The 24,254-nt window shown below is 32.8% G+C and overlaps 1 protein-coding gene and 1 non-coding gene across 3 annotated transcripts; both read right to left on the bottom strand.

Moving 5' to 3' along the window:
- Positions 1-2,307: 2,307 nt before the first annotated feature.
- TRNAK-UUU lies at positions 2,308-2,379 on the bottom strand. The gene has a single exon. It is a non-coding gene; the product is annotated as a tRNA-Lys (tRNA).
- A 7,593-nt stretch (positions 2,380-9,972) lies between these two features.
- On the bottom strand, positions 9,973-23,922 carry LOC110617663 (RNA-binding KH domain-containing protein PEPPER). Of its 2 annotated transcripts, XM_021760607.2 has the most exons (7): positions 23,407-23,922; positions 22,515-22,767; positions 22,004-22,152; positions 21,668-21,922; positions 13,853-14,026; positions 10,623-10,817; positions 9,973-10,375 (listed from the first exon to the last, which is right to left on the bottom strand). In XM_021760607.2, exons 1-7 carry the CDS (start codon positions 23,785-23,787, stop codon positions 10,196-10,198), a joined length of 1,587 nt encoding a protein of 528 aa, XP_021616299.1. In that variant the 5' UTR covers positions 23,788-23,922; the 3' UTR covers positions 9,973-10,195. The 2 variants fall into 2 exon arrangements, with proteins under 2 accessions (XP_021616299.1, XP_021616300.1); XM_021760608.2 differs by lacking the exon at positions 13,853-14,026 and having other exon boundaries at positions 23,407-23,916.
- Positions 23,923-24,254: the final 332 nt, after the last annotated feature.

Below are 24,254 nucleotides of genomic sequence, written 5' to 3'. Positions count from 1 at the left end.
GAAGAGATAACAAATAAGGAGGAAGAGCCCACAATTTCATCACCTTCAAAAACATCAATGATGCCTTTATAAGATTGAATGTAAGTCTTATGAAGATCAACAATAAAATGGATAAACACGAAAGGCAGATAGATGCATTGGACCAAAGTAGCATGCAGAAGAATGCTAGAAACACCGTCAATAAGAGGCAACACAACCACGGGTATGCAATAGCTCTAAAATTGGTGATTCAACCTAAACATGAAGGATCTACATAATCTGAAAGAAGAGGCATGAGCTTTGAAAGGAAAGATAGCAACATAAACTCCATTAAGATTAAAATCTCACCATTAAAGGGTAGGAATGATGCTTATTCTTATTTGGAGTGGAAGCGCAAAGTTGAACTTATATTTGAATGCCATAAGTACTCAGAGGAGAAAAAGGTGAAATTGGCAACAGTTGAATTCATAGACTATGCACTCGTTTAGTGGGATTAATTACTCATCTCTAGGCGCAAAAACTATGAAAGGCCCGAAGAAACCTGGGAGGAAACGCAATCCATTATGCGTAAAAGATTTGTTTCCGCTTACTACTACTGAGAAATGCACTGAAAGATGCAGAGGTTAACATAAGGAACCATATCTGTAGAAGACTATCACAAGGAGATGGAGATTGTTATGATGCATGTGAATGTTGTAGAGGATATGGAAGCTGAAATGCATGATTTTTGAGTTGTTTAAATAAGTAGATTGTCGACATCATAGAGCTGCAGCACTATGTGGAATTGGAAGACACGGTTCCATGGCTATGAAAGTCAAAAGGCAGCTAAAGAATAAGGGCAACACCAAATCCTATTCGGCCAGCACTTAGACTTCAAAGTGGTCCAAACAAGATGAGAGGACAAGGATAAAGCAACTGAAAATGCAAACAAACAGTTTAACACCAAATTGCAGAATATAAAGGCTTCAGTTTTGAAAACCACACCTGAAATAACATCATCCTCTAGCAAGCACTGAAATATTAAGTGCTTTAAGTGCCTTGGCATAGGACATATTGCCTCTCCATGTCCAAACCGAAAGGCCATGTTAAGAGGACAAGGAGATCTACTCTGAGCCAAAATCTGACAATGACAGCATGCCACCATTAGAAGACTATTTAGATAAGGAAGGTGTTGAATATGCTGCAAAAGCTGAATTTTTGGTTGCCAGACATGCTTTAAATATGCAAGTAAAGGAGGAAGACTTGGAACAAAAAAAGAACATATTCCATACACAATGCCTCATAGGCGAAAAGATGGGCATCATGATCATAGATGGAGGGAGTTGTGCTAATGTTGCTAGCACCACTTTGGTAGAAAAGCTAAGGCTGAAGTGTGAAAAGTATCCTAGACCGTACAAGTTGCAACGGTTAAATGACAACAGAGAGGTGAAAGTCACAAAACAAGTCGTAATATCATTTGCAATTGAAAGATATTCTGACGAAATAACATGCGACGTAGTACCAATGCTGGTCGATCATCTACTGCTAGGAAGACCTTAGCAATTCAATCGAAGAGTATCACATGATTGTTACTGAAACTAGTCATCATTCTAGATGAATGGGCAAAATTACACCTTGGCTCCATTATCACCTATTGAAGTGTACGAGGATCAAATAAAGTTGCAAAAAGCATATGGGGCTTTAGGTAGTGAGGATACACAAACTAAGAGGAAAGAGGCCAAGAGTGAAAAAGAAAAGAATAAAACAAAAGGCCTAAAACTGAGTGTTTGCACAAAAAGGGGAGAGATAATTGCATGAGAGAAAAGTTTAGGGAGTGAAAGGACTATTTTACATTCAATTATTTCTTGCTTAATTTTGAAAGTATAAATTTTTAGTGATAAAAAAAATGATGGAAATATATATTATGGTGTGCAAAATGGGATTTGGAAATCATAACTTTTTCACTTTAAAGTTATATAAAATTATGAATTATATATACGTTACAAATTTAACATTTTGTGATAAATTACATTTTAACAATGTAAATTTCGTTATTAGAAAATACATATTATGACAAAAATGATTATATCATGAGAAATAACTTTTATTCTCTGTTTGGAATTAATAATTTTGTAAAAATTCAATTCAACTTAATTCACTTCTTGCAAAATTGTTATTTGGAATAAAAAAATCCAAAATTTTTTAACTTGAAAAATTTCATCATGTATGAAAATGAAATCATAAATAATTTTGTGAAATTCATTTGAATTCTTTTCTTGCAAAATTATTCGTACATCTCTGTTGGGCCCAATTGGCTACTGTAGGCCTACGGATATCCTGAGTTCCTAACGCCATCTGTGGGGATCGAACCCACGACCACATGGTTAAAAGCCATGCGCTCTACCTCTGAGCTAAGATGGCTTATTGTTTGATATCTTAAAAAACAAATATAAGAATTCTATTACATAGTTAGAATCTCAAAATCAATCTCTTCATTACCATTTATCACCTATGGGATCTCTAATGATTATACAAGTCGACTTCCACTTAAATGCATTGATCAGTGGATTTGAGAGTAAGAGAAAAATCACCTTTGTAAGATTTTCATCCAAGTGGTGGGTGGCTGTTAATTCCTAGTATCCTACGGCAAATGTTTTGATCATCGTTACATTTTTTGAGTTCTATTTTTATTTTTTTTTTCAGTTTAAATATCAAGAAAGTTATTGGAAACGGTAACTGTATAGAGATTATACATTCAATAAATCAGGTGATATGATTTTTACACTTTTGTTTCAACTGAAATTACTTCTGATAGGTTTTGTCTTTATTTATTTCGGAGAAATTGATGAATTGGTTAGTAATTATATTAAAAATGGAGCTCAATGATTCTTTTTCTTAAATTTGAAATAATTTAACCGAGAATCAACAAATAAATATTAGAAGTCACAGATTCTATTTAGCATTGTGGGAAAATATTATATTTTTTGGAGAATTATTTAGAGGCATGTTCAACTGTCTTTAGAGTTGCGCTCCTTTTGTTCTTATTGAATCTCAGTAAGAAGTGATGGATATTATTAATTAGAAAGAAATATTTAGAATTATTATATTTGCAAGCTGATAAATTATTAGCATTAATTCAAACTATATTCTTGTTTTCTCATCAATCATCTTAGCAACATTAGGTGACCTATGATATAATGTAGAAATTAATTTTCTAATGTGATTATACATTAGGCAATTTAGTTACTTTTAAATACATGAAGTTGTCGAATGGAAAGCAAAAAAGAATGAAGGCAATTTATAAACTAGCTACCCTTGTATACTTTATGTTAATGAAGAATGAAAATGATAGACAAAATTGGAACCATTGCCACTGCTAAATGAAATGGTTAAACATCCAAATAAGTGAACTTGTCTTTCCTATAAAGACAGTAGAGAAAACTACATGAGCCTCTATTTTGGCACATTATACACTACTCCCTTAACTGCTTCTTTCTTCTTCTTTATATATAAAATTATTGTTTCATGCATTTTATGTATTAACTACTAGTAAGATATATAAAAAAGAAAATTTTAGGTCAGATAACAAGCAAGGATATAGTAGGCCAATTCCTTTAATACCCTAAACCATGGTAAGTAAAATCTTAAATTTGTAAGAATTGTTGGAGTTCTCGTTATCATTATTGCTTCCTTTTAGGCTTGTTTGATGATTTTTTACTTATTTTATCATGACAATAGAGAGTAATTTATTTGTGAGTTCGCATCGATGAACTAAGAATTAGGAAAAAGTTTTGTGTAGGATATATAAGGGAGTTTGGCTATGGAATTATAGACTATGAGAGTTTGAGAACCAATTGATTGATTTGGCTATGGAATTATATACTAAGAGAGATTGAGAACCAATTGATTAATTTGGCTATAGAATTATAAACTAGGAAAGTTTGAGAACTAATCAATTGATTTGGCCATGAAATTATAGACTAGGAGAGTTTGAGAACCAATTAATTGGACTAAATTATTTTTTTAGCTTAATTTGATTTAGTTTTATTTTGGTTTAGTTCGATTTATAAAATATGCTATTCGGTTCTTCAAAATGTTTAATTGAAAACCACACTAACCAATTGTACAACCCATTTGAATGCATTGGCCCCACTGTTTCAAGCAAGTTTTAAACATTAAACATTTGTACAAGACATATATGATGAAACATTTTCTAATGTTCATAATGTAACTCTTGCACTAAAAACATTGATTATTTCTCAATAAGCCACTAGAAAGCGCATCAATTGCATCTTCCATAAGAGCATTGTAACGACCCGAAAATCGGACCGCTACCGGCGCTAGGATCTAGGTCGGTTTAAGGCCGTCGGGACCCGTAGCAAGCCTGACATACAACCTGTAAACCTGTTTAATCCCATACATGATCATCACCATACATAAAAATTTTTAAAACTTTAGCTTTCATACATTTATCCTTTCATTCTTTTACCAAACTCAACCTGTACATGCACTATACATAGTCATAATCATAAACATTGCCGCCTCTGTGGGATCTCATCAATGCCCCAATGGGCAATATAACATATGTTGAGCTGGTTTACATGAACATCATAAAACATCTAAGATCATGTATTAAAAGGGATAACAATATTCTATGGTCAAGCACACCTCTATCATCCATAGGCCTCATTACATTACATGTCTATACTGTACTTTTACATAACATCATATTCATTTATCATGTCCACACTATCTATTACATAGACAGGACTCCAATACTCTTGCTGACCTCCTGGTCTATCCTGTACCTGCAAACCTGGGGGATTAGGGAGAGGGGTGAGCTACTAGAGCCCAGTGAGCAGAATAATAAAAATATTATATTAACATTTCATGCTTTCATGGAATGCATCACATCACAAACATATCACATCAAGGATGAACTTGTCACCAGTAGCCCTCTACATATCCAATAGTGCCAGAACGTAGAATGGGTCCTGGTCTTTCCCTTACATAGCATAACATAACATTCCAATGTGCCAGAACGTAGAATGGGTCCTGGTCTTTCTCTTACATAGTGCCAGCGAACGTAGAATGGGTCCCACTAGTCTTACATTCCATACCATACATATCACATCGTCACATCATAGATCGAGGGCTATGGATCATCCAACGTTCATCCACATCAACAACAATAGAGTATGCAATGCAACATATTCATGAATTCTAATGCAAACAACCTAGTATATCTCATGGCATTAATGATGCGTGAATCATGCTAAAATGTACAATATTTGCTTTAAAAACGTAATGAGTTATTCCACTCACCTCTGGATAGCTCTGACCAGACACTAGAGCAGCTGACTCACTGCTGGGGTCCTCGGTTCCTCGGGTCCGAAGCTACACAGGTGGACTCAAATGAGGGACCAAACATACATGAACATAACTCTAAACTACTCCCCAAAAACCCCCTAGACCATCATGAAACAATCATAGAAAACATGCAAAGGAGGGCTGGACAGGGCACTTTCAGCGGCAGGTTCGGCGGCCGAAAGTCCCTCCAGAGCCGAAAGTCAGGCAGGTTCGGTGGCACCTTCGGCTGCCGAATCTCCCAGACAGAGACGAAACTCATGCATGTTCAACGGCACTTTCGGCGGCCGAAACTGCCCTCCAGAGACGAAAGTCCTCTTTCGGGGGCAAGCTTCGGCAGCCGAAGGCTGCCTCCACAAGTGGGTTCAGCGGCCGAAAGTTCCTTCGGCGGCCGAACCTGAGTTTCTCCAAAGTGGCAGAAACTCAGCTCCAACATGCACAAACGCCTCCCAAACCTTTCAAACATGCATAAACCTATTCTACAACACTCCCAAACATACACAATCAAGCATACAAGTTTATAGGGATCTCAAACTAGCCTAAACCCCAACCACAACACATCAACATAACCACATTGCTCAAGAACACACATTAAACCCATAAACTCAAAACAACCTAAACATGCATTTCTACTCCATAAACTTGTATAAAACTTGCTTAAAACACAACATAAGCTAGAGATCGACTCTTACCTCTTGAAGATCGAAAGTAGAGGCGATCTAACTTGGAGTTGGGAGAGATTTAGCTCCTTGGGTCTCCAAGCTCAAAACTTGTTATTTTGCTCAAAAATCTTCAAAACAAGGTGAAAACTAGTGAAAATCGTGAAAGATTTGAAGAAAGAAACTCAAGATCGGTGAGGGGTGGCGGAGAGCTCACCTTGGCCGAAAATGGGGAAAAGCTCGCCCGTTTTCGGCTAAGGGACCCCTTTATAGGTGGCTGGCCAGGCCACATTCGGGAGCCGAACGTGCCTCCGCATGCATGCCATGTTCAGCGGCCGAACATGAGGTTCGGCGGCCGAACCTGGACTTCCCTCACTTATGCTTTCGGGGGCCTAAAAGTGCTCCCGAAGGCATGCATGTTCGGCGGCCGAACCTGAGTTTTCCTCCAAGGCTATTTTCATGCAAAAAACTCATTTCTTTCTTGATTAAAAACATAAAACACATTAAAACATTTTATAAAAACATGATTTTTACCCTTCTAGAGGTCTCCGACACCCGAGATTCTACCGGACGGTAGGAATTCCGATACCGGAGTCTAGCCGGGTATTACAAGCATTATCAGAATTCAATTTTAAGCATCTCTTAAGAGGGACAAACTAACTAATATATCTCTTGTTATTGAATAACTCATCCTTCATTGCACCTTGCTAGCAACAAAATAACATATTTAGAAATATACCTCTCACGATAAAACTAATCTAAGTTTGTTTTACCAAATCTAAGAACAATTACTCTCATAATAATTTTATATGCCACCAAACAAATATTAATGGGACAAAACTAAGAAAAAAAAAACATTTCACATCTTAGGAACTAAAGTGATCAAAGTAGCATTCATTGTAGGAAATTGCAAGAAATCATATATTTGTTAATTGTACGATATATTTTTTATTTTATAAGGTTAGCAAACACTAAGCGATTAATTTTTTTAAAGGATAATAATTTCATTTCAAATGAGATATTTAAATTTGATATTATATTGAAATCATATTAAAATACTAAACTGAATTAATTTATTTTAAATCAACTAATGAAACCAACAAATAAAAATAAATAAATTCTCATCCCATGTCATCTAACTCCACACCCTAAGTTTACTAGGAAGTTTTTTTGTTATTAGCATCTTATAGTTGAAAGAAATTAAAAAATTTTAGTATAAGTATTAAACGAATGTTGAAAAGTTAAAACAATATATACCAATGTTATGAAAAGGCGTGCCTAAGAAGAAGAGTGTAACTGACAACGCCTACTAAGCTTCAAGTGAGTGATGTCCCTGAGGTGATACAAGGCAGCCTATGAGCAATGAGCATTCATACTAGGCATGCCTATCTAGGTCCAGCACTGTATAAAAGGTACTAGACAACATGAAGAGAAGGAAGAAAAATTAGAAAGTGAAAAAAGGAAGACCAGCTTGATTATATACTCTTGCTGAAATAACAAGTTAGTTTATTCCTCCTCTTTCTTCTCACTATCTTCTTATACTCTTTTCTATTCTCTTCTTTGCGAATCAACATGCCTTTTTATTGTTGATTTTAATTGTTCATTTTGATCAACTAGCTTTGAGTGCTATTCTCTTTTAATTTTTGTACTTCTCTTAGAATGAGTTGAACTTGAAAGACGACTTGTGTTTGCTTCAATTGATTCTCTGATGCTTGAAGTCATTGGCTGAATTTCACTTATCGTCCTTAAACTTATAGGGTTATAGCAGTGCAATTTTAATCTCTAATTTGTATTAAAAAACTCGCTTTTAAAGTTCATATTAGCAAATCCCAAATTACATCTTGTAGTTGCCGTGGATAAGATGAAATGGCAAAAAAAAAGCTCTTGTTTAACAACTTTCTTCTACATGTTACTAGTCGACAAAAAATATTCTCTTTCTATATTTTCTCATTTTATCGCTTGATATCAATCGATTTCTCCTCACCTCAATATAATTAGAAGATTTCTTTCATTTTCACCTCTCTCTTTTGATGGTGCGTACGTTGAATCATTATTTATGTTAAAGGATTGATACGGATAAGGGATTGGTTCTAGGATGAGGAAATGGTTTTTAAAACTAGTCATTTAATTTAGTGTTTTTGCAAGTCTCTAAACTTATAGTTGTGGATCAATGTTGCTCTTAACTTATTATTTTTTATTACCACTATCCTTTGATTTATAGTCAAAGAATTTAGCATTTATTTGTGTTATTGTTGAACATAAGGCTTATTTATTATTTTTAAAATATGTAATTTTTTATTTATTAAAATGAATAGAAAGGTAGTTGTTAACTGTTGCAATTTTCCACATTTGCATTGAAAATTTTAAATTTCACGTTGACAAATTATTGCAAAGTTCCAAAATGTAAAATACTTAATATCAAATAAAATGTAAAAGGCGTGGAAATTACCTTATTTGAATCTTATTAAAAATCGATGTATATTAAACATGATATAAACAGTAAAAAAAATGTAATGTAGTGATAATTTACATTAATTATTTATATATTTTTATAATTACTTTTATTTAATTTTATTAATTTTCTTTTATTTATTAGATATTTTATGTTTAATTGTGAAATTTTCATTTTATGATTTTATTTGAAATTTTTCTTTAATTTTATTATTTTTATAGATTAAAATCAATCAAATTATGAAGGAACTACATTCAAAAGAGATTTAGAGAATTTTAAAATATTCTTAAAAGAAATAAAAAAAGAATATGAGGTAACCCGTGTAATATAAATATGATGTATTTATATTACATTGAGACTACTTTCTTATTGCTCTAGAGATTAATTTGAAAAATTAAGTCTTCTTATAAAAACAAGGGTGGAGCGCACGTTTAAAGTCGAAATAAGGGATAGAGTTGAAAAATACGAGTCTATCTTGTGTTTTTTGTTGTTTCTCTTAAATAAAAAATGAGAATGAGGAATTCAGAAAGTAGAGAAAACAATTTGAACTTACTCAAAACCTTACTCTTTTCACTTGTCAAACAAAAAAGAGCATTTTGAGAAAGAAAAAGAGAAATTCCATAGAGAAAATAGAAGTGTTGCAATTAAGAGAATGAGGTGTTGCAACTACAAGCCAAGAGAGTAGAAAGACCCAACGGGATCCTTAAGGTAATGCAAGCCAAACGGAGACCTCTGAGCACAGCCTGCTAACCAATCCACAGACCTAAAACTTATTTAATTTCAGACTTATTTAATTTCAGGAAAATCATTATTTCATCTGACTAATTAATTAGTTATTCAATTAATTTCTTAATTTTAAATAATATATTAAAATATATTTAAGAAAATATCCTAATTGGTCTTGTAATATGAAATAATTTATTATTTGATTTTTTAATTTTATAATAAAATATTTAACATTTTTTTTGCAAACAAAAAAAATTATCTAATTAATAAAATTTTAGCCACATCTCAACATAGATATAAAAATAACTTAAATTTTAAAAAAATTATTAATTAATTTTTATGATATAATAAAACGGTTCATCAATTTTAATAAAATATAATCGTTTTATCAATTTTAATCTCTGTTAAATAATCACTTTATTAATTTTAATAGTTAAATATTATAAAAAAAATTAAAATACTTCAAACATGAAAAAATTAATTAATAAATTCTTTAAAAATAAAAAATCAATAAAATTATATAAATTAAATAATAAAATATTTAACAATAAAATCAAAAATTAATTAAAATTTTTTAAAATATCAAAAATATTTTAATATATTTTTTAAAATTAAAAAACTATAAAATCACTTAAATTTTTCTATACACGGACACTGAATATTAGCTTCCCTTTAATTTTTATTAAATTTGTCTCCTTGCACGTATATCTTAAGACCCCATTGGCGCCTTGAGCCTTTAACCACTTGCTATAAAGCCATACATGGGATCCAATTTCTTCCATCTTTAGAAGAAAAGAATGAAAAGCAACATGCAAAGGAATATCCTCCCATTTTCTTGCACCATTTTTTCCAAAGCTCAGCTATTGAAGAACATCTGAGATATAAACAGATTAGCCAAGTTCAACTCGCCTACTTTTCAACAACTTTACATACACTGAATTACTAGGATTTTTCTCTTTTTTTTTTTCAATAAAAAATCATCAAATATAATAGAATTGTTCTAAAAAACACAGCCATGATGCAGGTTGCCCATTCAGAGTCTAAAGCTACTATAGCCTCCTAGACCAGAAGATCCATATCCGCCATACGATTGTCCAGACAACGAAGATGAAGAATATCGTGTGCTGTCCATCTGAGAGTACACAGACCTCAGTCCTGGCTCATACATGCTATAGCTGCTCGAGACCGGTTCTCTGTGATTGCTTAAAAATTCCTGCACAGGCAAACAAAATGCATCATACATGTCCCAGAAATCAGATATCCAAACCTTGTAAAACAAATTATTTCATACTGCACTGTTGCATGTAAATCTATTGATACAATCATTAAACAAATTTCTCAAAGAAAATAAATGGTTAAAAGAAGAGCAGATTATATCTCAAACTCTCAATCCATCACATGCACACACTTCATTTTTAAACCACTCTTTGCTGGACCTTTGCAACTTGAGAATGTCATACCTGAATCAGTTGTTGAGCCATCTGAACCTGTGATGATGTGCCTCTGATCTCCACAGTTATTTCATCAGGATATCCCCTGCTTTCTTGCACAGTTATTATGGCTCCACTAGTGCGACGGATATATGCAATATTATTGCCTCCAATCCCAATGATTTCCTCAGCATAAGAAATTGGTACTTGCATAGTTTGTGTTACCTGTTAATGTGAGGCACCCCCAGAAATTAGGATGAGAAATATAGTAGAAAGTGAAACAGAAGTAAAGAAATGGATCTAACATGGTATGACAATCAGCAATTGTATCTGGTTGAAAAAATTGTCCTTTTCAAAGAAAACGGATTTGCAAAATTCTACCAATAAAGAAGGAATAAGTGGAAAAATAAGACAGGAACTGAGAATGATCAGGCTGATTAGTTTTGCAGAGAAAAGAATTGGTTAGTTTTGGATCCAAATGTATTGGTAGGTAGAGAAGTTGTAAGAGCTATTATGGAAAGTCAATGGCAGTTTTGGAGGGAAAGAATCGGTTAGTTCTGAAGGGAAATGCATCAGAATTCAGTAGTTAAAAAGTTCGTTAGAACAGTTATGGAAAAGTCAAAACTCTCGCTCTCCCACCCCCCCCCCCTACAAAAAAAAAATTCTCTTCCTGTTTTCAGCAGAAACCCTAGTCTCAGGCTGTGACAAAATCACATATTAGAGAAGGTCAAGCACACGCAACATGTGCACAGCCAAAAGTAAATACTCGTTAAGTGTACAAAAAAGAGCAAGGGGCAATAGCTGTTTTAGAACCACCAAATTGCCTACCGTTATATCAATCAAAAGAACCCATGAAATATCAAGACCATTTCCCGTTGCCACAAAAACAAATAAACTACCTAACAAAGTTCTATTCAAATTAGATATCAAAATCACATAAAATTCTTCCTCTATGTTCCACTAATATTGACCATAAAAGGAGAAAAGAGCTCATATCTTACAACTAATTCTTAGAATTTGTTGCACTTTCTTAGATAGAAAAGAAAAGGAAAAAGAATGAAATGATAGGGGAAACCTCCTGGATAAAAGACTGTCAAAATATTGGATGTCTTGTGTGGATTATGCATTACAAAATTGTGCTAGAAAATTTGCACAAATATATAAACCTGTCAATAATTATTCATTAACCAACTATTGTTTTCTATTAGTAAGGTACCTGTAATTATATAAACCTGCTTCTAAGTTACCATCCATAAATAACAAACAAACAAAGATTTAAAGGACAAGCACATTATAAAGTAAATAATCAAAGAGCTACCGTTATAATTTATAAATTAAATAACTGAAAAGCGAAAAATGAGTTCTTAAAATACAAAAGCAAATCAAAAACAATTTTAGTAAAATAAGAATCAAATTGTACCAAAATAATCGGTTCGATTTGGTTTTGCAAATCAGTTCTTGGTGCAACACTTGTTCCACTTTCCAAAACATGGTTTTAAATCGCGGTCGCGAGTAACGGAAACAGGTCTATAATGGATGTAACATAAGTAATGCCCTATACCTAGCAAAGTTCATAAATGAAATGATATTGATTAGATTTAATTCAAAATAATATATACAAATGCATAATAAATATAAATACATGAAATATAAATTATTTAACTTAAGTTAAATTTCATATGATTTAAAATAAGAAAAACCAATATACTCTTTATAGATCGAGTAAACTAATAGCTCAAAGTATAATTTTAACTCAAAGCTAACACTTTAATCCATAATTATTTTTTTTAAAAGAAAAAGAAAAAAAAACTAATAATTAAAATACATAAAATTTAACTAACTTTTTAGAAGAAATAAGCTTGGAAATACAATAGCTCATGATGGATCTAATCTTATATGAGAAATATGCAAAGAAAATGGAAAGAGAAAGGGAAGAAAAAACTTAAAAAATATAACCTTTGAAGCTACTGAAAAGTGTAGAAACTAATGAAAATGATAATAGAGAGCAGAAGAGGAAGGATCTAAAAGAATTTTAATTACCGGTAACAACCGTTACCGTTACTTCACGGTCGGTAACGACAGTTAGAGCTGCAAATCAGGGAAAACAGTTGTATAATGGGGTAACGGGTAACGACCCCCTCAAAACCCGTTACATAACGGCCGTTCCCGTTATTTAAAACCATGTTCCAGAATAATTATTTTCCTTCTATAACAATAGAACACTTGAAACAAACTCCAAATCATAACTCCAGCATTCCATTCAATTGCAAATTAATGAATTCCAAAATTAGAATCAACGATTGCAAACACATTCAATCGCAAATAATTTCGTTTCAAGCAAGCATTCAAAATGAAATACAAATCACCATATCAAATTAAAATACAAAATGCATCCAGAGCTTCATATAAGCTAGATAAAAAAAATTACAGAATGAGTCTTCAATAGTTGAAAGCCATGAAGTCGAGAAGATACACTGCTAAGGGATCTGAAGATGCACTGGTGATGGATCTCAACTTGCCGAAGCAAGTTACACTGACGAGCGATATGCGCTCACAAAACGAGTCTTTTTGCCAAAGCATGAGGCTTTGTTCAGAATATTACAAGGGAGGAAGGAGAGGGATATGAAGAAATGAAGAGAGGAAGGAGGTGAAATGGGCTTGTTGTCTGCAGTATTATTAAAGGCACCAGGTGAGGTGAGGCGAGTGCCTTTCCTCGCTTGGCTTAAGGCATGAGGCGAGGCGTTGCCTCTTGAAAATAACGTGCATTGCTTTTTTTTTTTCCCTTTCTTTTTAAAGACCAAACCCTAATCCATATTCCTTCTAAAGGAGCTGTTTGAAGAAATAAATTTTAGGTACTAATTAAAGTATAACTATGCTAATTAATTAGAGATTTATATCCTATAATTAGGTTAAATTATAGATGTATATTCTTATAATTATGCTAACTAATTACGGATATATTCCCAATTGGCTAGCATAATTATAGGGATAATATATATCTTAACTAATTGGTAAATGAATAATATAATATCTACATAGTTGACTTCCAATATTCAAGTATATTCCAATACTGGAAACAATTACATATTTACATATAAGTATGCCTAAAATTCAGCTGACTAATTAGGAATATATATCTTAATGATTATGTTAATTAATTAAGAAGGAATTAATACAATATTTATACATATATGAATACATGTATCTACATATATATACATACATGCATACACACTCACATATATATGTTGGCGCCTCACCTCAAAAAGGTGTTGACTCGCCTCATGCTTAAGGCGGTAGGAGACCCCTGTTGCTTTAGTGTCACCTCTTGCCTTGATAACATTGGTTGTCTGCAGGGAATAGAATGACTCCGAGCAAAGAGGAAGTAGGCAAAGAGACCAATCAAGAGGCGGCAATGATATTGAGTTTTCAGTCTTCAATGGAGAGATGACACAGGCAAAAACAATGAGGAAAAGAATTGAGAAGAGGATGAGCGAATAGCTTTTGAGAGATTGAAGGTTATGAATATATATCATAACTTGAAGGGTTAAGATCTCTTAAAATGAATAATCAAGATTAACTACAATAGTAAGGTTTTTTAGAAAGAAAAAAAAAACACGCATACAACCAACAACAAAAAGTTCATGCAAGGGGTTATGATCCTAGGTTCTTCAAGGGATCTAACGTTTAACAGGCCGGCTAAACTGGCCTAAATAATTTTTGAACTTATTTTCCGTTTGGCCCGAAATGGTTAATCCAAGTTATTAACTACTTTTGAGTTAACTATTATATAGAACCATACAATTTGCTAAGTTCCCAATGTGCAATCATTCCCAATGTGTTGGGTGTGACAATTCTCTTCCACTAAATTTTGCACAATTTTGCTACACCAAATCAAGTACAATTGCTAAGTTAAAATCAGTCTCTTTAATATTGTAGTTTGTTTGTGCCTCAAATAGTTCCAGCTGGTTCCGCATATAGCCCTTTCTTCGCAGACCCACTAACTCCACACAATTTTTTGATTCAAAGTGGCTATGATACCAATTGTGTCAGTCCAACTAAAACTAGATTAAATAACTTTTAGACCTATTTTTCACTTGACTTAAAATAATTAATTCAAGTTATTTAGTAGTTTCAACTATGTATTATATAATCTTATAATTTGCTAAGGTCTCAATGTGGGATCATTCCCATTGTGCCGTGGGAGACAAACATCCACTCAACCACTAAGCCATAGGGTAACACATAAATCCTTCAAATATGTTATTGAATCTTTTTAAAAAATAAGGCTAATTGAAATAAATTATTCAATAACCAAAAAGATATTTAATTTGGTTTTTAGTTCAATAAGTTCTTTCAGTTTGAACTTTAGTAATAGCAAAACTTGGCTATGTTAAACTAAACCCCAGGCTTGAGGACATACGAGAAGCGCAAAACAACCAAGAAGAAAGAAAGAAATGAGAGACAGATAATGGAATAAAATTAAGAGAATCCGTGTGCAAGGAGACATTGGAGCATACGAAGAAATCAATGACATAGGAACACTAGTAAACTATGGTTGTTGGCCAGATCAATAGTGGCAAGCTGTTTAAGATCACGAGGTATATGAGGAAACATGCAATAAGCTCTTAAATGTTGTTTATACTGATCAAATTGTGAATTGGTATAATCAAGTTTAAATGAAATTAATGAAAAAATTTTATATATGGTAAATATGTATCCACTTTATCATAATCTTATGATTCTCTATTCAAATCTATTTTCCAACAAATCAATTCGAATATTTAAGGCGAATCTTAAATGTACCTAAATTTTACAATTCTTGATTCCAATCCTACAATCGATTCGATTTTACATCCTAGCAATTCAAATATATAAGGAAAATTGCCAATGCACCTGAACTATTAGTAAATTGAAAGAATCAATCGTAAATCAAGTCAATTAATGTGAATCAATCGAATCTTCACTTAATTCACTCGATTATTTATAAAGGGTTTCTCAAAACTTATATTTTTAAATTTAAGATCTTATTCATTTTTGCCACGAAGAGTGTAAATAAAACATTTTTTAACTATTTTTTTCCACCATCCATTCTTTTCCCTCTCCCTCTTCTTTATTTTGCTTTTTTCTTTTTAGTTAATTTACGTTATGATAATTTATATTAATAATATTCAAATCTACTATCTTTTTTTACTATTTAATTATTTGATCAAATTTTAAATGAAAGTTTCAACATATGTATAATGACACTATTGTTTACAATTCCAAAATACATAACTTTATAACATAGAAAACACAAGTTATTCTATTATTAAGCATATTTCTAATTATATAAATGATAATTGTACATTTATCAAAACATGCCATTATAAGATATTTTTTACTTATTTTTAGAACATTTATTATTTTTAATTAATTTTTAGAATTTTAATCATATCTTACAATTTGATTCAATTCTCGATTCATAAAATGAAGATTTTGATTCTCGAACTCAAATCTCGTTTTTGACAACCAAGTATGTATCCAATCAAAAGTAGCTAGAGCAGAGGTTTCAATATTATCATATACATTCTCGGAAACTAGGAACCTGAGTTTCACTCCTACGTCTAACACACTATATAAAGTTCTCATTTCACAGTCATGGGACCTCTAAATGAAGGAGTCATGCTACATCTTTTCCATACTACTACCTCAAATGCAAGTACAAGCAGAGGTTTCACCACTATAATCTGCACTGGTTGAACTTGCAACAAGCTAAGGCTCAAAAAGATAACCAAACAATCACATCAAGAAAGCAACCAGTAGAAGAATTAAGAGGGAAAATAACACCCTACCAATGCAATAAAAACATTACCGTCAAAAGTCAAAAAATAAAAACCAATCAGAACAAAACCAACCCATTATTGATTGAGTACATTACACTTCAGTCCCTAAGTTTTAGGGTAACTAACGGATTGGTCCTTCTATGTTCAAAATCAAACACTTCAATCCCTCTGTAATTAGTCCGTCCAAATTAGAGATCCTTTCATCTGTTAATTCTATTAGTCAACGGGAGAATAAACATTTCAAATGCCTAAAATACCCATATGAACACTTAAACCGTTGTCAATGTGGGTGAAACATTTCATTTTCGATAATTACACTTTAGATAATTAACAAATTGGTCCCTGTATTTTTAAAATCAAATTCTTAAAATCCCTCTATATTCAGTCCTTCCAAAATCAATCATTTCATCCATTATAGGCGTCAGTTCAAAGTTAGTGGGTGGCCAAACTTCTGATTATACAATTTTCTTCCTAAATTACTTTTTGTAAAAGTCTACAATTTACTTAATGTTACTTGGTATCACTTACAAATGGCTGAAGTTGTAAACCTTTCTTGAAAATTGAATGGAAAACTCAATTTTGAAAGTTTTGAAGTTATTAAATACTGAAGTATTTTAATGAATAAAAATCGATAAAGTGTTAAAAATTAGTTGAATATAATAATGTAGACAAAAATTACTAGGGATTTGGGTGTTTTTCCAAATGAAAAATGAAGGATTAGAGTGTTTAAATTTTAATAAATGAAAAAAATTAGATGGAACCCTAACTTCTTAACATTTCTAATTTAAAGAGGGGCAATATCGACATTTCTATGCTTTTAATGACAAAAAATGGATGGAAGGACTGGAATTTGGATGGATTGATTATAGTGAAATTTAAGTGTTCAATTCTGAAAATATAGGGATTGATCTATTAATTATGTTAAAACTTAGGGATTAAAGAGTAATTTACCTTTAAAAAAAGCAATATAGACATTTTTACACTTTTAATGGCAAGAAATGAATGAAAAGACTTCTAATTTGAATAGACTAATTTTAAAAATACAAGGACCGATCCGTTAATTACACTAACACTCGGGGGACTAAAGTGTAAATTATCCTTATTGATTTAATCTACAACTGAAAATGCAAAGAAAAGTCACATAAGAGAGCAACAAAAACGGTTTTATTTTGAAAACAGAAAAAAGCAAGAAATAAATAGTTGATTCTGAGCTATGAAGAACATAATCACCTTATAAATCCCTCGGCTATTAGGCACCGATTACCGGAAGCATAGAATTAACTATTAAATACATCAACCATTTTAGACTCTAATACTCCGTCTCATTTTTCCATGCCATACCTATATCAACACGACACTTTATGAGATACGACATGGAATATGTGATGCACTTGAACACTTCAGCGACATATTCATGCATACTTAATAGAACACTCTTTTTCTCAAGATAAAAAGCATGTATTAAGATTAAATATTTATTTGGTTGTATTTTGAATAATGTATTTAGTTGTATTTGATCATCTATTTAGATTATAATTATTGGGATAAAACTTTATATTTTTCTTATTCTAGTTTATTTTATAAACATATGTATCTAAGTATCCGTATCTAAATTTGGATCCATATCCCGTATTATCTATTTAGAAAACTGACAAGTCAGACATAGGATATGCATCCATTTATGACACCCGTACTCGAGTCCAAGTAATATAGCTTTTAGACATATTTTGAGACAATCTTCAAGAACCCACATGTTTAAAAGAAGGAAAAAAGCTATTGCAAAAACCTAACTAATAAAGTTTAAAATCATAATTTAACGTAAGTTAACAATTAAACAAAAAAACTATTGCAAAAACCTAACTAACTGTTAGTACACGGCCTGCAAATAAGTGATTGTATTACCATGAATAGGCAGCATAATCATAGGATTAATTATCATAACCATGGGATTAATTGTAGGAAGATAATTTGTCAAAATTGTAGTTTATTTCCATAAAAGAGCCATGTAACCTTCATACATATATATATGTATGTATCCGTCCATGTAACCTTATATATATATATATATATATATGTATGTATGTATGTATATATATGTATGTATGTATGTATCTATCCTTCCAAGATAAAATACAGAAAACATTTTCTCATTCTCTTTGTTGGACCAACAGAATTAAATTCATAATATTATGAACATGAGTTAAATAAACAAATATAACAAGTACATACAACAGATGCTGCTACTTGGACTCAGTGTTGTTAAAGGTGGAAAGGGGTGCAAGGCTATATATATATATATATATATATATATATATATATATATATATATATATGTATGTATGTATGTATGTATGTATGTATGTATGTATCCTTCCAAGATAAAATACAGAAAACATTTTCTCATTCTCTTTGTTGGACCAACAGAATTAAATTCATAATATTATGAACATGAGTTAAATAAACAAATATAACAAGTACATACAACAGATGCTGCTACTTGGACTCAGTGTTGTTAAAGGTGGAAAGGGGTGCAAGGCGAGGCGAGAAGCCACCCCCTCGCCTCGCCTGACAGAGGCGAGGTGCCTTGCACAGAGTCGTCACCTCAGACCAATGAAATGCCAGAGGCAACGCCTCACTGAAGCAAGGTTAATCTTTTGTTTAAAATGCTTTAAAAAATAGAAACCCCAGCCTCTCTCCATCTCTTTCAAACAGCATATAACACTCTCACAGCAGCCAAAACACAAATTTCCAACTCTTTCTCGCTCCTAATACCAGAAACCAGGTATGTCCCTCCTCTTCTTCTTCTTCTTTCTCCTCCTCCCTGCTCTCCCTACTGGACCTGTGCAGGCAGGCCCCACCCCAGCCTGCTATAACAGTAGTCCAGTACCTTTTATTCCTTTTCCCTTCCTCCTCCTTTTCTCTCCTCTTCTCCTTGACACTGCACCACACCAGCCAACAGTTTTTTTTTCTGCAATTTTAATTTATTACTTTACATGTTCATACTGTTTTATTGCTTATAATTGAATAATTTTAGAATTCATAGCTTGCTTCCTTGTTCACTTTAAATGGATGTTAATTTTCAAATTTCAGAAATTATCTTTTGTTATTTTATTCATTTAGATGGCTTTTGCACATGTATGACTATGTATTTTGTATAATTGTATCATTGATTTATTGTTTGATTAATGGGCGATACATTATTGATTGATTGTTGTTTTAATTTAATTGGTGTTGCTTTATTGCTTTTATTTAATTTAATCAATTTTAATTTATTGTTGGAGTTTAACTTATCTCCAATTAATTTGTTTAGTTAGATTAAATGGGTGATAAGGATTTGATATGTTTTTTTTTTCCATTTGAATATGTTTTTTCCTGTGAATATGAATATTTATTGATGTGTGTATGTGTATATATATGCATATATATGTATATTTAAAATATATAAAAATATTTTGGCTTTGTCGCCTTTTTCAAGAATGCATCACCCGCCTCTCGCCTTGATAACACTGCTTGGACTCCATTAGTTTATATTTCCACATTTATTCTTCTAAATTGCATGACCATTTGTTCCTACAAATGCCATTCAGCATTTAAACTACAACAAAAAATCAATTTAGAATTTAAAATTTTAAAAGAGATAACTAAAACTTTACACCTCCACCCTTTCTTAATTTAGTTATCAAAATACAGGCACCCCTTTCTTTCTTAAGTTTAACTCCGTTATTAAAATACACATACACACGTATAAACAAACCACAGTTACCAGATTCTCTCAACTGTCTTGCGAACTGCAATTCCATTACTTCGTAGTGAAATGCAATACTTTTGCATCCCAAATCATTGGGGAACACTATTTGAGTTACCAAAATAGAGGTTCTAACAAGAAATAAAAAGATGGAATGGCTACAACAAAGGAAAAGTGAAAAGAAAATACATTTTAAAACATTTTAAGTGAGATTCAGATAATAGATTTAAATATTAGTGGAATAGATGATAATGTTAAGTTGGAAATATAAATTATTATTTTATTAGTTAAACTTTAAAATATTTTTAGAAAATATAAATATTATCAACTATTAGTAATATATTTAATTATGTAAGCATTATATTATATTGCATAACATAATTTACAGGTCCCTAATTAAATTGGTGCACCAACTACACATTCCACTAGTTGAATTAATTAAACCTACCACTGAGTATCCTATATTTCATTAATTGGCGTACCGTGTACCACGTACCAGTACCACGACTCAAGAGTACCAAAATTTAGGTAACTGTGAAACAAACTAAAATAGAGTAGAGAATCAATTAAATCATAAAAAAGCATGGAATCTTGAAGTTCTATTCTTTATGTTAAATAAGTCATATAGCCAAGTTTGGGTGTAAGGCTTAGTTTCTATTTGTTTTTATTGTTGTTGCTTTTGTTATAAGTCATACTACAATACTTTAAGAGGTAAAAACTTAATACAAATTTAAATGGATCAAAGAAAAATACTCAATTATCTTCTCAACCACAGTTACTAGATTTGCCAATTCCCCTGGGTTCTGCCACCTGAGTTGCAAGGCCACATCTGAAAGCCCATCATATTGTTGTGTTTAAGGATTTTGGCTTATCTTAATTCAAACTCTAGGATACAACTAAACCCATCCTAAAATTATTACAAGTTCAACAAATTAGATTCAACATACTACTTTCACCAATGTTAATATTGTGTAATGTATATATCACAAAAATTAAGAACAGAATAACAAACCACAAGCAATTAAGAACAGGAAAGACTACGAGGTTCTAGAGAAAGTCAAGGCATTATCTAGAGTTGGTTTCAGGTTTTAACTTCTGGAAATCTGGAATTTGGAGGAAAATATCATGTGGTTGTTGAAAAAAGAAAAAACAAAAGTAGAAAAATCGATTATTTTATACAACAACTTGCACATTAATCCAGCAATTTACGTGTATATTTTTCCAAGTTTTATTATGATTTTATTTCTAACTTTATTTTTGTAAGTTATTCTTACTGTATAATTTTTTTATATTGTTATTTCCCTTAAAATATGTTGTTTTAATATCTAATTCTCTTTTGAAAGAGTGCAGTTCACACACTTGACACTCATTATATAAGCCCTCAATGTATCTAATCAATTTGTTAAAGGTCTCAATAGAAGAAAATTGAAGTTTGGAAGCTCATACACAAAACAAGAGAAGTTCAAGGACTTTAAAATGTGTCCTTCCAAAGTATAACTACAAACCTGAGTGACTACAGGACCACTAGCACGATTGAGTACAGAAGATCGTATTGACGTAACTGCAGGATCTTGTCCATAGAGTGAAATTCTGGAGGGTGGGATCTGCGACTCAAATGGAGTTTCTACTTCAAAGAACAAAGACTCCCTCTTTGCTGAGAGAGGATAATCAGTGTCACTCCCACCTTGAGCATTAGCATGCAGCAAGGACTTGTCGCTCCACATCTCTGCTTGGCGTTCCTGTGAGATTAATGCATTGTACTATAAACAGAAACAACAACAGCAATTAGCACACTTAACAAGAATCATAATTTATCATTCACCGATAACAATTAGACTTACATTCTTTTCAAAAAGAGGAAGAACACTATGATCAACCAAAAACTTCCTCAAGTGACCCACTATTGCTTCCAAAGCCTTAAGGACCTTCAAGGCTTCTCCCTGCAGATCTACAATCCTCTCATCTGCAGCAACGTAAAATGGCACTTCATCTGGCAATACAAAGAAAACAGTACCCATTGCTTTATTCAGAGATGAGAAAAAATAATGTTAAATACAAAAGCAATCAGGCAAGCCAAAAAAAGAAAATAACCATCTTTGGAAACTAATTGCATCAAGTTACATAGCATACCAATCTCTTACTAGCACATTCACAGGTGACAAACTGAGTGTGTGTGTGTGTGTGTGTGTGTGTGTGTGTGTGTGTGAGAGAGAGAGAGAGAGAGAGAGAAGAAAACACAATGCAAAGAAAATTGGCAAGCATTGGGATTTATTGGCGAAGCAGGTTTTAAGTAATTGGTCAAGGCAACATTAAAATGGTTTCATGGTGCACAAAAGAATACCTAAAGCATACCTTCTGACAATATCCGCACAGATGCACCAGTGCTCTCTTGTATTGACTTGATTAATGAGCCCTGCTTTCCAATCAAATTAATAGCCTGTGTGGATGCCACCAACAACCGAATTGAACAAAAAGCAATACCAGCAGCTCCAGATGCTTTAGCATCACTCTCAGGAAATCCAGTAACACGTTTAAAGATTCTTATCGCAGCATCCATTGCAGGGGATAGAGGTGCCTCTGGCTCTTCCTTTCCAGATATCAACACCTGAAAATCCAATAAAAAAGACTTGTTGGGAAAATCCTATAATGGTACAGTTATACACAAAATCTAATTAAAGCATGCTGGAAAAACTATTTGAAGGAATAAAGGACTGACATTCAGAGAAAACAAAATTCAAAACATAGGACAGTGAGAGAAACTTCGGTTCTCTTGTCTAATTCTATCAAAAGTAACGCATTCAATTGAATCACGAACCCCATCTTCTATCAGTTTATTGTACATAAGAAACATGGTTGAAAAAGTGAGCTCCCATTCTTTTTTTTTTTTTTTGTTGCATCAAGAATTATGAGCCTTGCTTCTTTATCTTCAGAGTTTCATTATCTTCTTGACAAAACAATGTATCAAAACATGCGTTTCTAATATGAATAGAATGGAAACCCTAGCCCCACCCCCCACCCCCAAAAAAAAGGAACCCAAATATCAACAGAAGCAAACATTTTCTTTTTCCAAGCAACTAGTTCAATGAGATAACCCTCGAAAAAGAATGAGGAAAAAAAAAAGAAAGGGGACGAAATTCACATAGTACGTTCTGCACTTACTATAGAAAACCATAAACCCAAAAGAACACAAAGCAACAACAGAGAAAAACAAAGAAGAAAACAACTAAAACATTAAGCAACATACTACTCGGTCAGGAGTGCCAACGGGCGCATCAAGCACGCGAATGCGAGCTCGAGTTTCATCGCACATCTTCTTAATAAGGTCACCCTTACGCCCAATAATGCTGCCCACTTTAAGCACCGGCACAATCAACCTGAAAACACAATCCCCAGGCCAACCCGGCCACTTCACGGTGGTAGTGGAAGTAGCAGTGGAAGGTTGCGGTGCAGAAGAACTAGAATCGAGCTCAGGGTTTTGGGTTAATCGGTCGGGTTCCGCAGTGTCTGCTTCTGGTGCTTCTGCTATTGTTGTTGTAGTAGTGGTGATGGCGATGGTTTGTGTGTCGTACTCTGATGGATTCTGGGAGCCGTTGGCCGTAGTCTCTGGTTCAGCGGTGGTGGCCATGGCCGAGGAATAGATAGAGAAGTTAGGGTTAAGAAATGGGGAAAAGGAGATTTTGTGGACGTTACTTTTTGTTGGAAGGTTAAAAATTAGATGAAGTGCAGTTTTTAGGTTGCTTCGTTTCTCCGTTTCTCCGTTTCTCCGTTAATCCGTAGACAGAAGACGTCCACACTGACAGAAGAAGGTTTCGGAATGGGATCCACTTCCACGTGTTGTGTGCACACTATTTTGATTCTTTAGCTATTACTTTTTTAAAATAAATACTGTCTTTTTTTTTTTTTTTTAGTCCTGCTAATCGAGAAAAATTAGGGGTGCGCATTCGGTCGGTTCGGTTTAAAATCGAACCGAACCGAATAAACTGAAAATTGAAATTTTAGTTTTTATGAAAACCGAACTGAATCGATTTTGGTCAGAAATCGAATCGAGTCAAACCGGTCTGATTCGGTTCAATTTGATTCGGTTTGATCGGT

This window comes from Manihot esculenta, chromosome 6 (assembly GCF_001659605.2).
Source record: "Manihot esculenta cultivar AM560-2 chromosome 6, M.esculenta_v8, whole genome shotgun sequence".
Lineage (NCBI taxonomy): Eukaryota > Viridiplantae > Streptophyta > Magnoliopsida > Malpighiales > Euphorbiaceae > Manihot > Manihot esculenta.
Note: the sequence above shows the minus strand (reverse complement) of the source record. Positions and strands in the feature narration are given on the sequence as shown.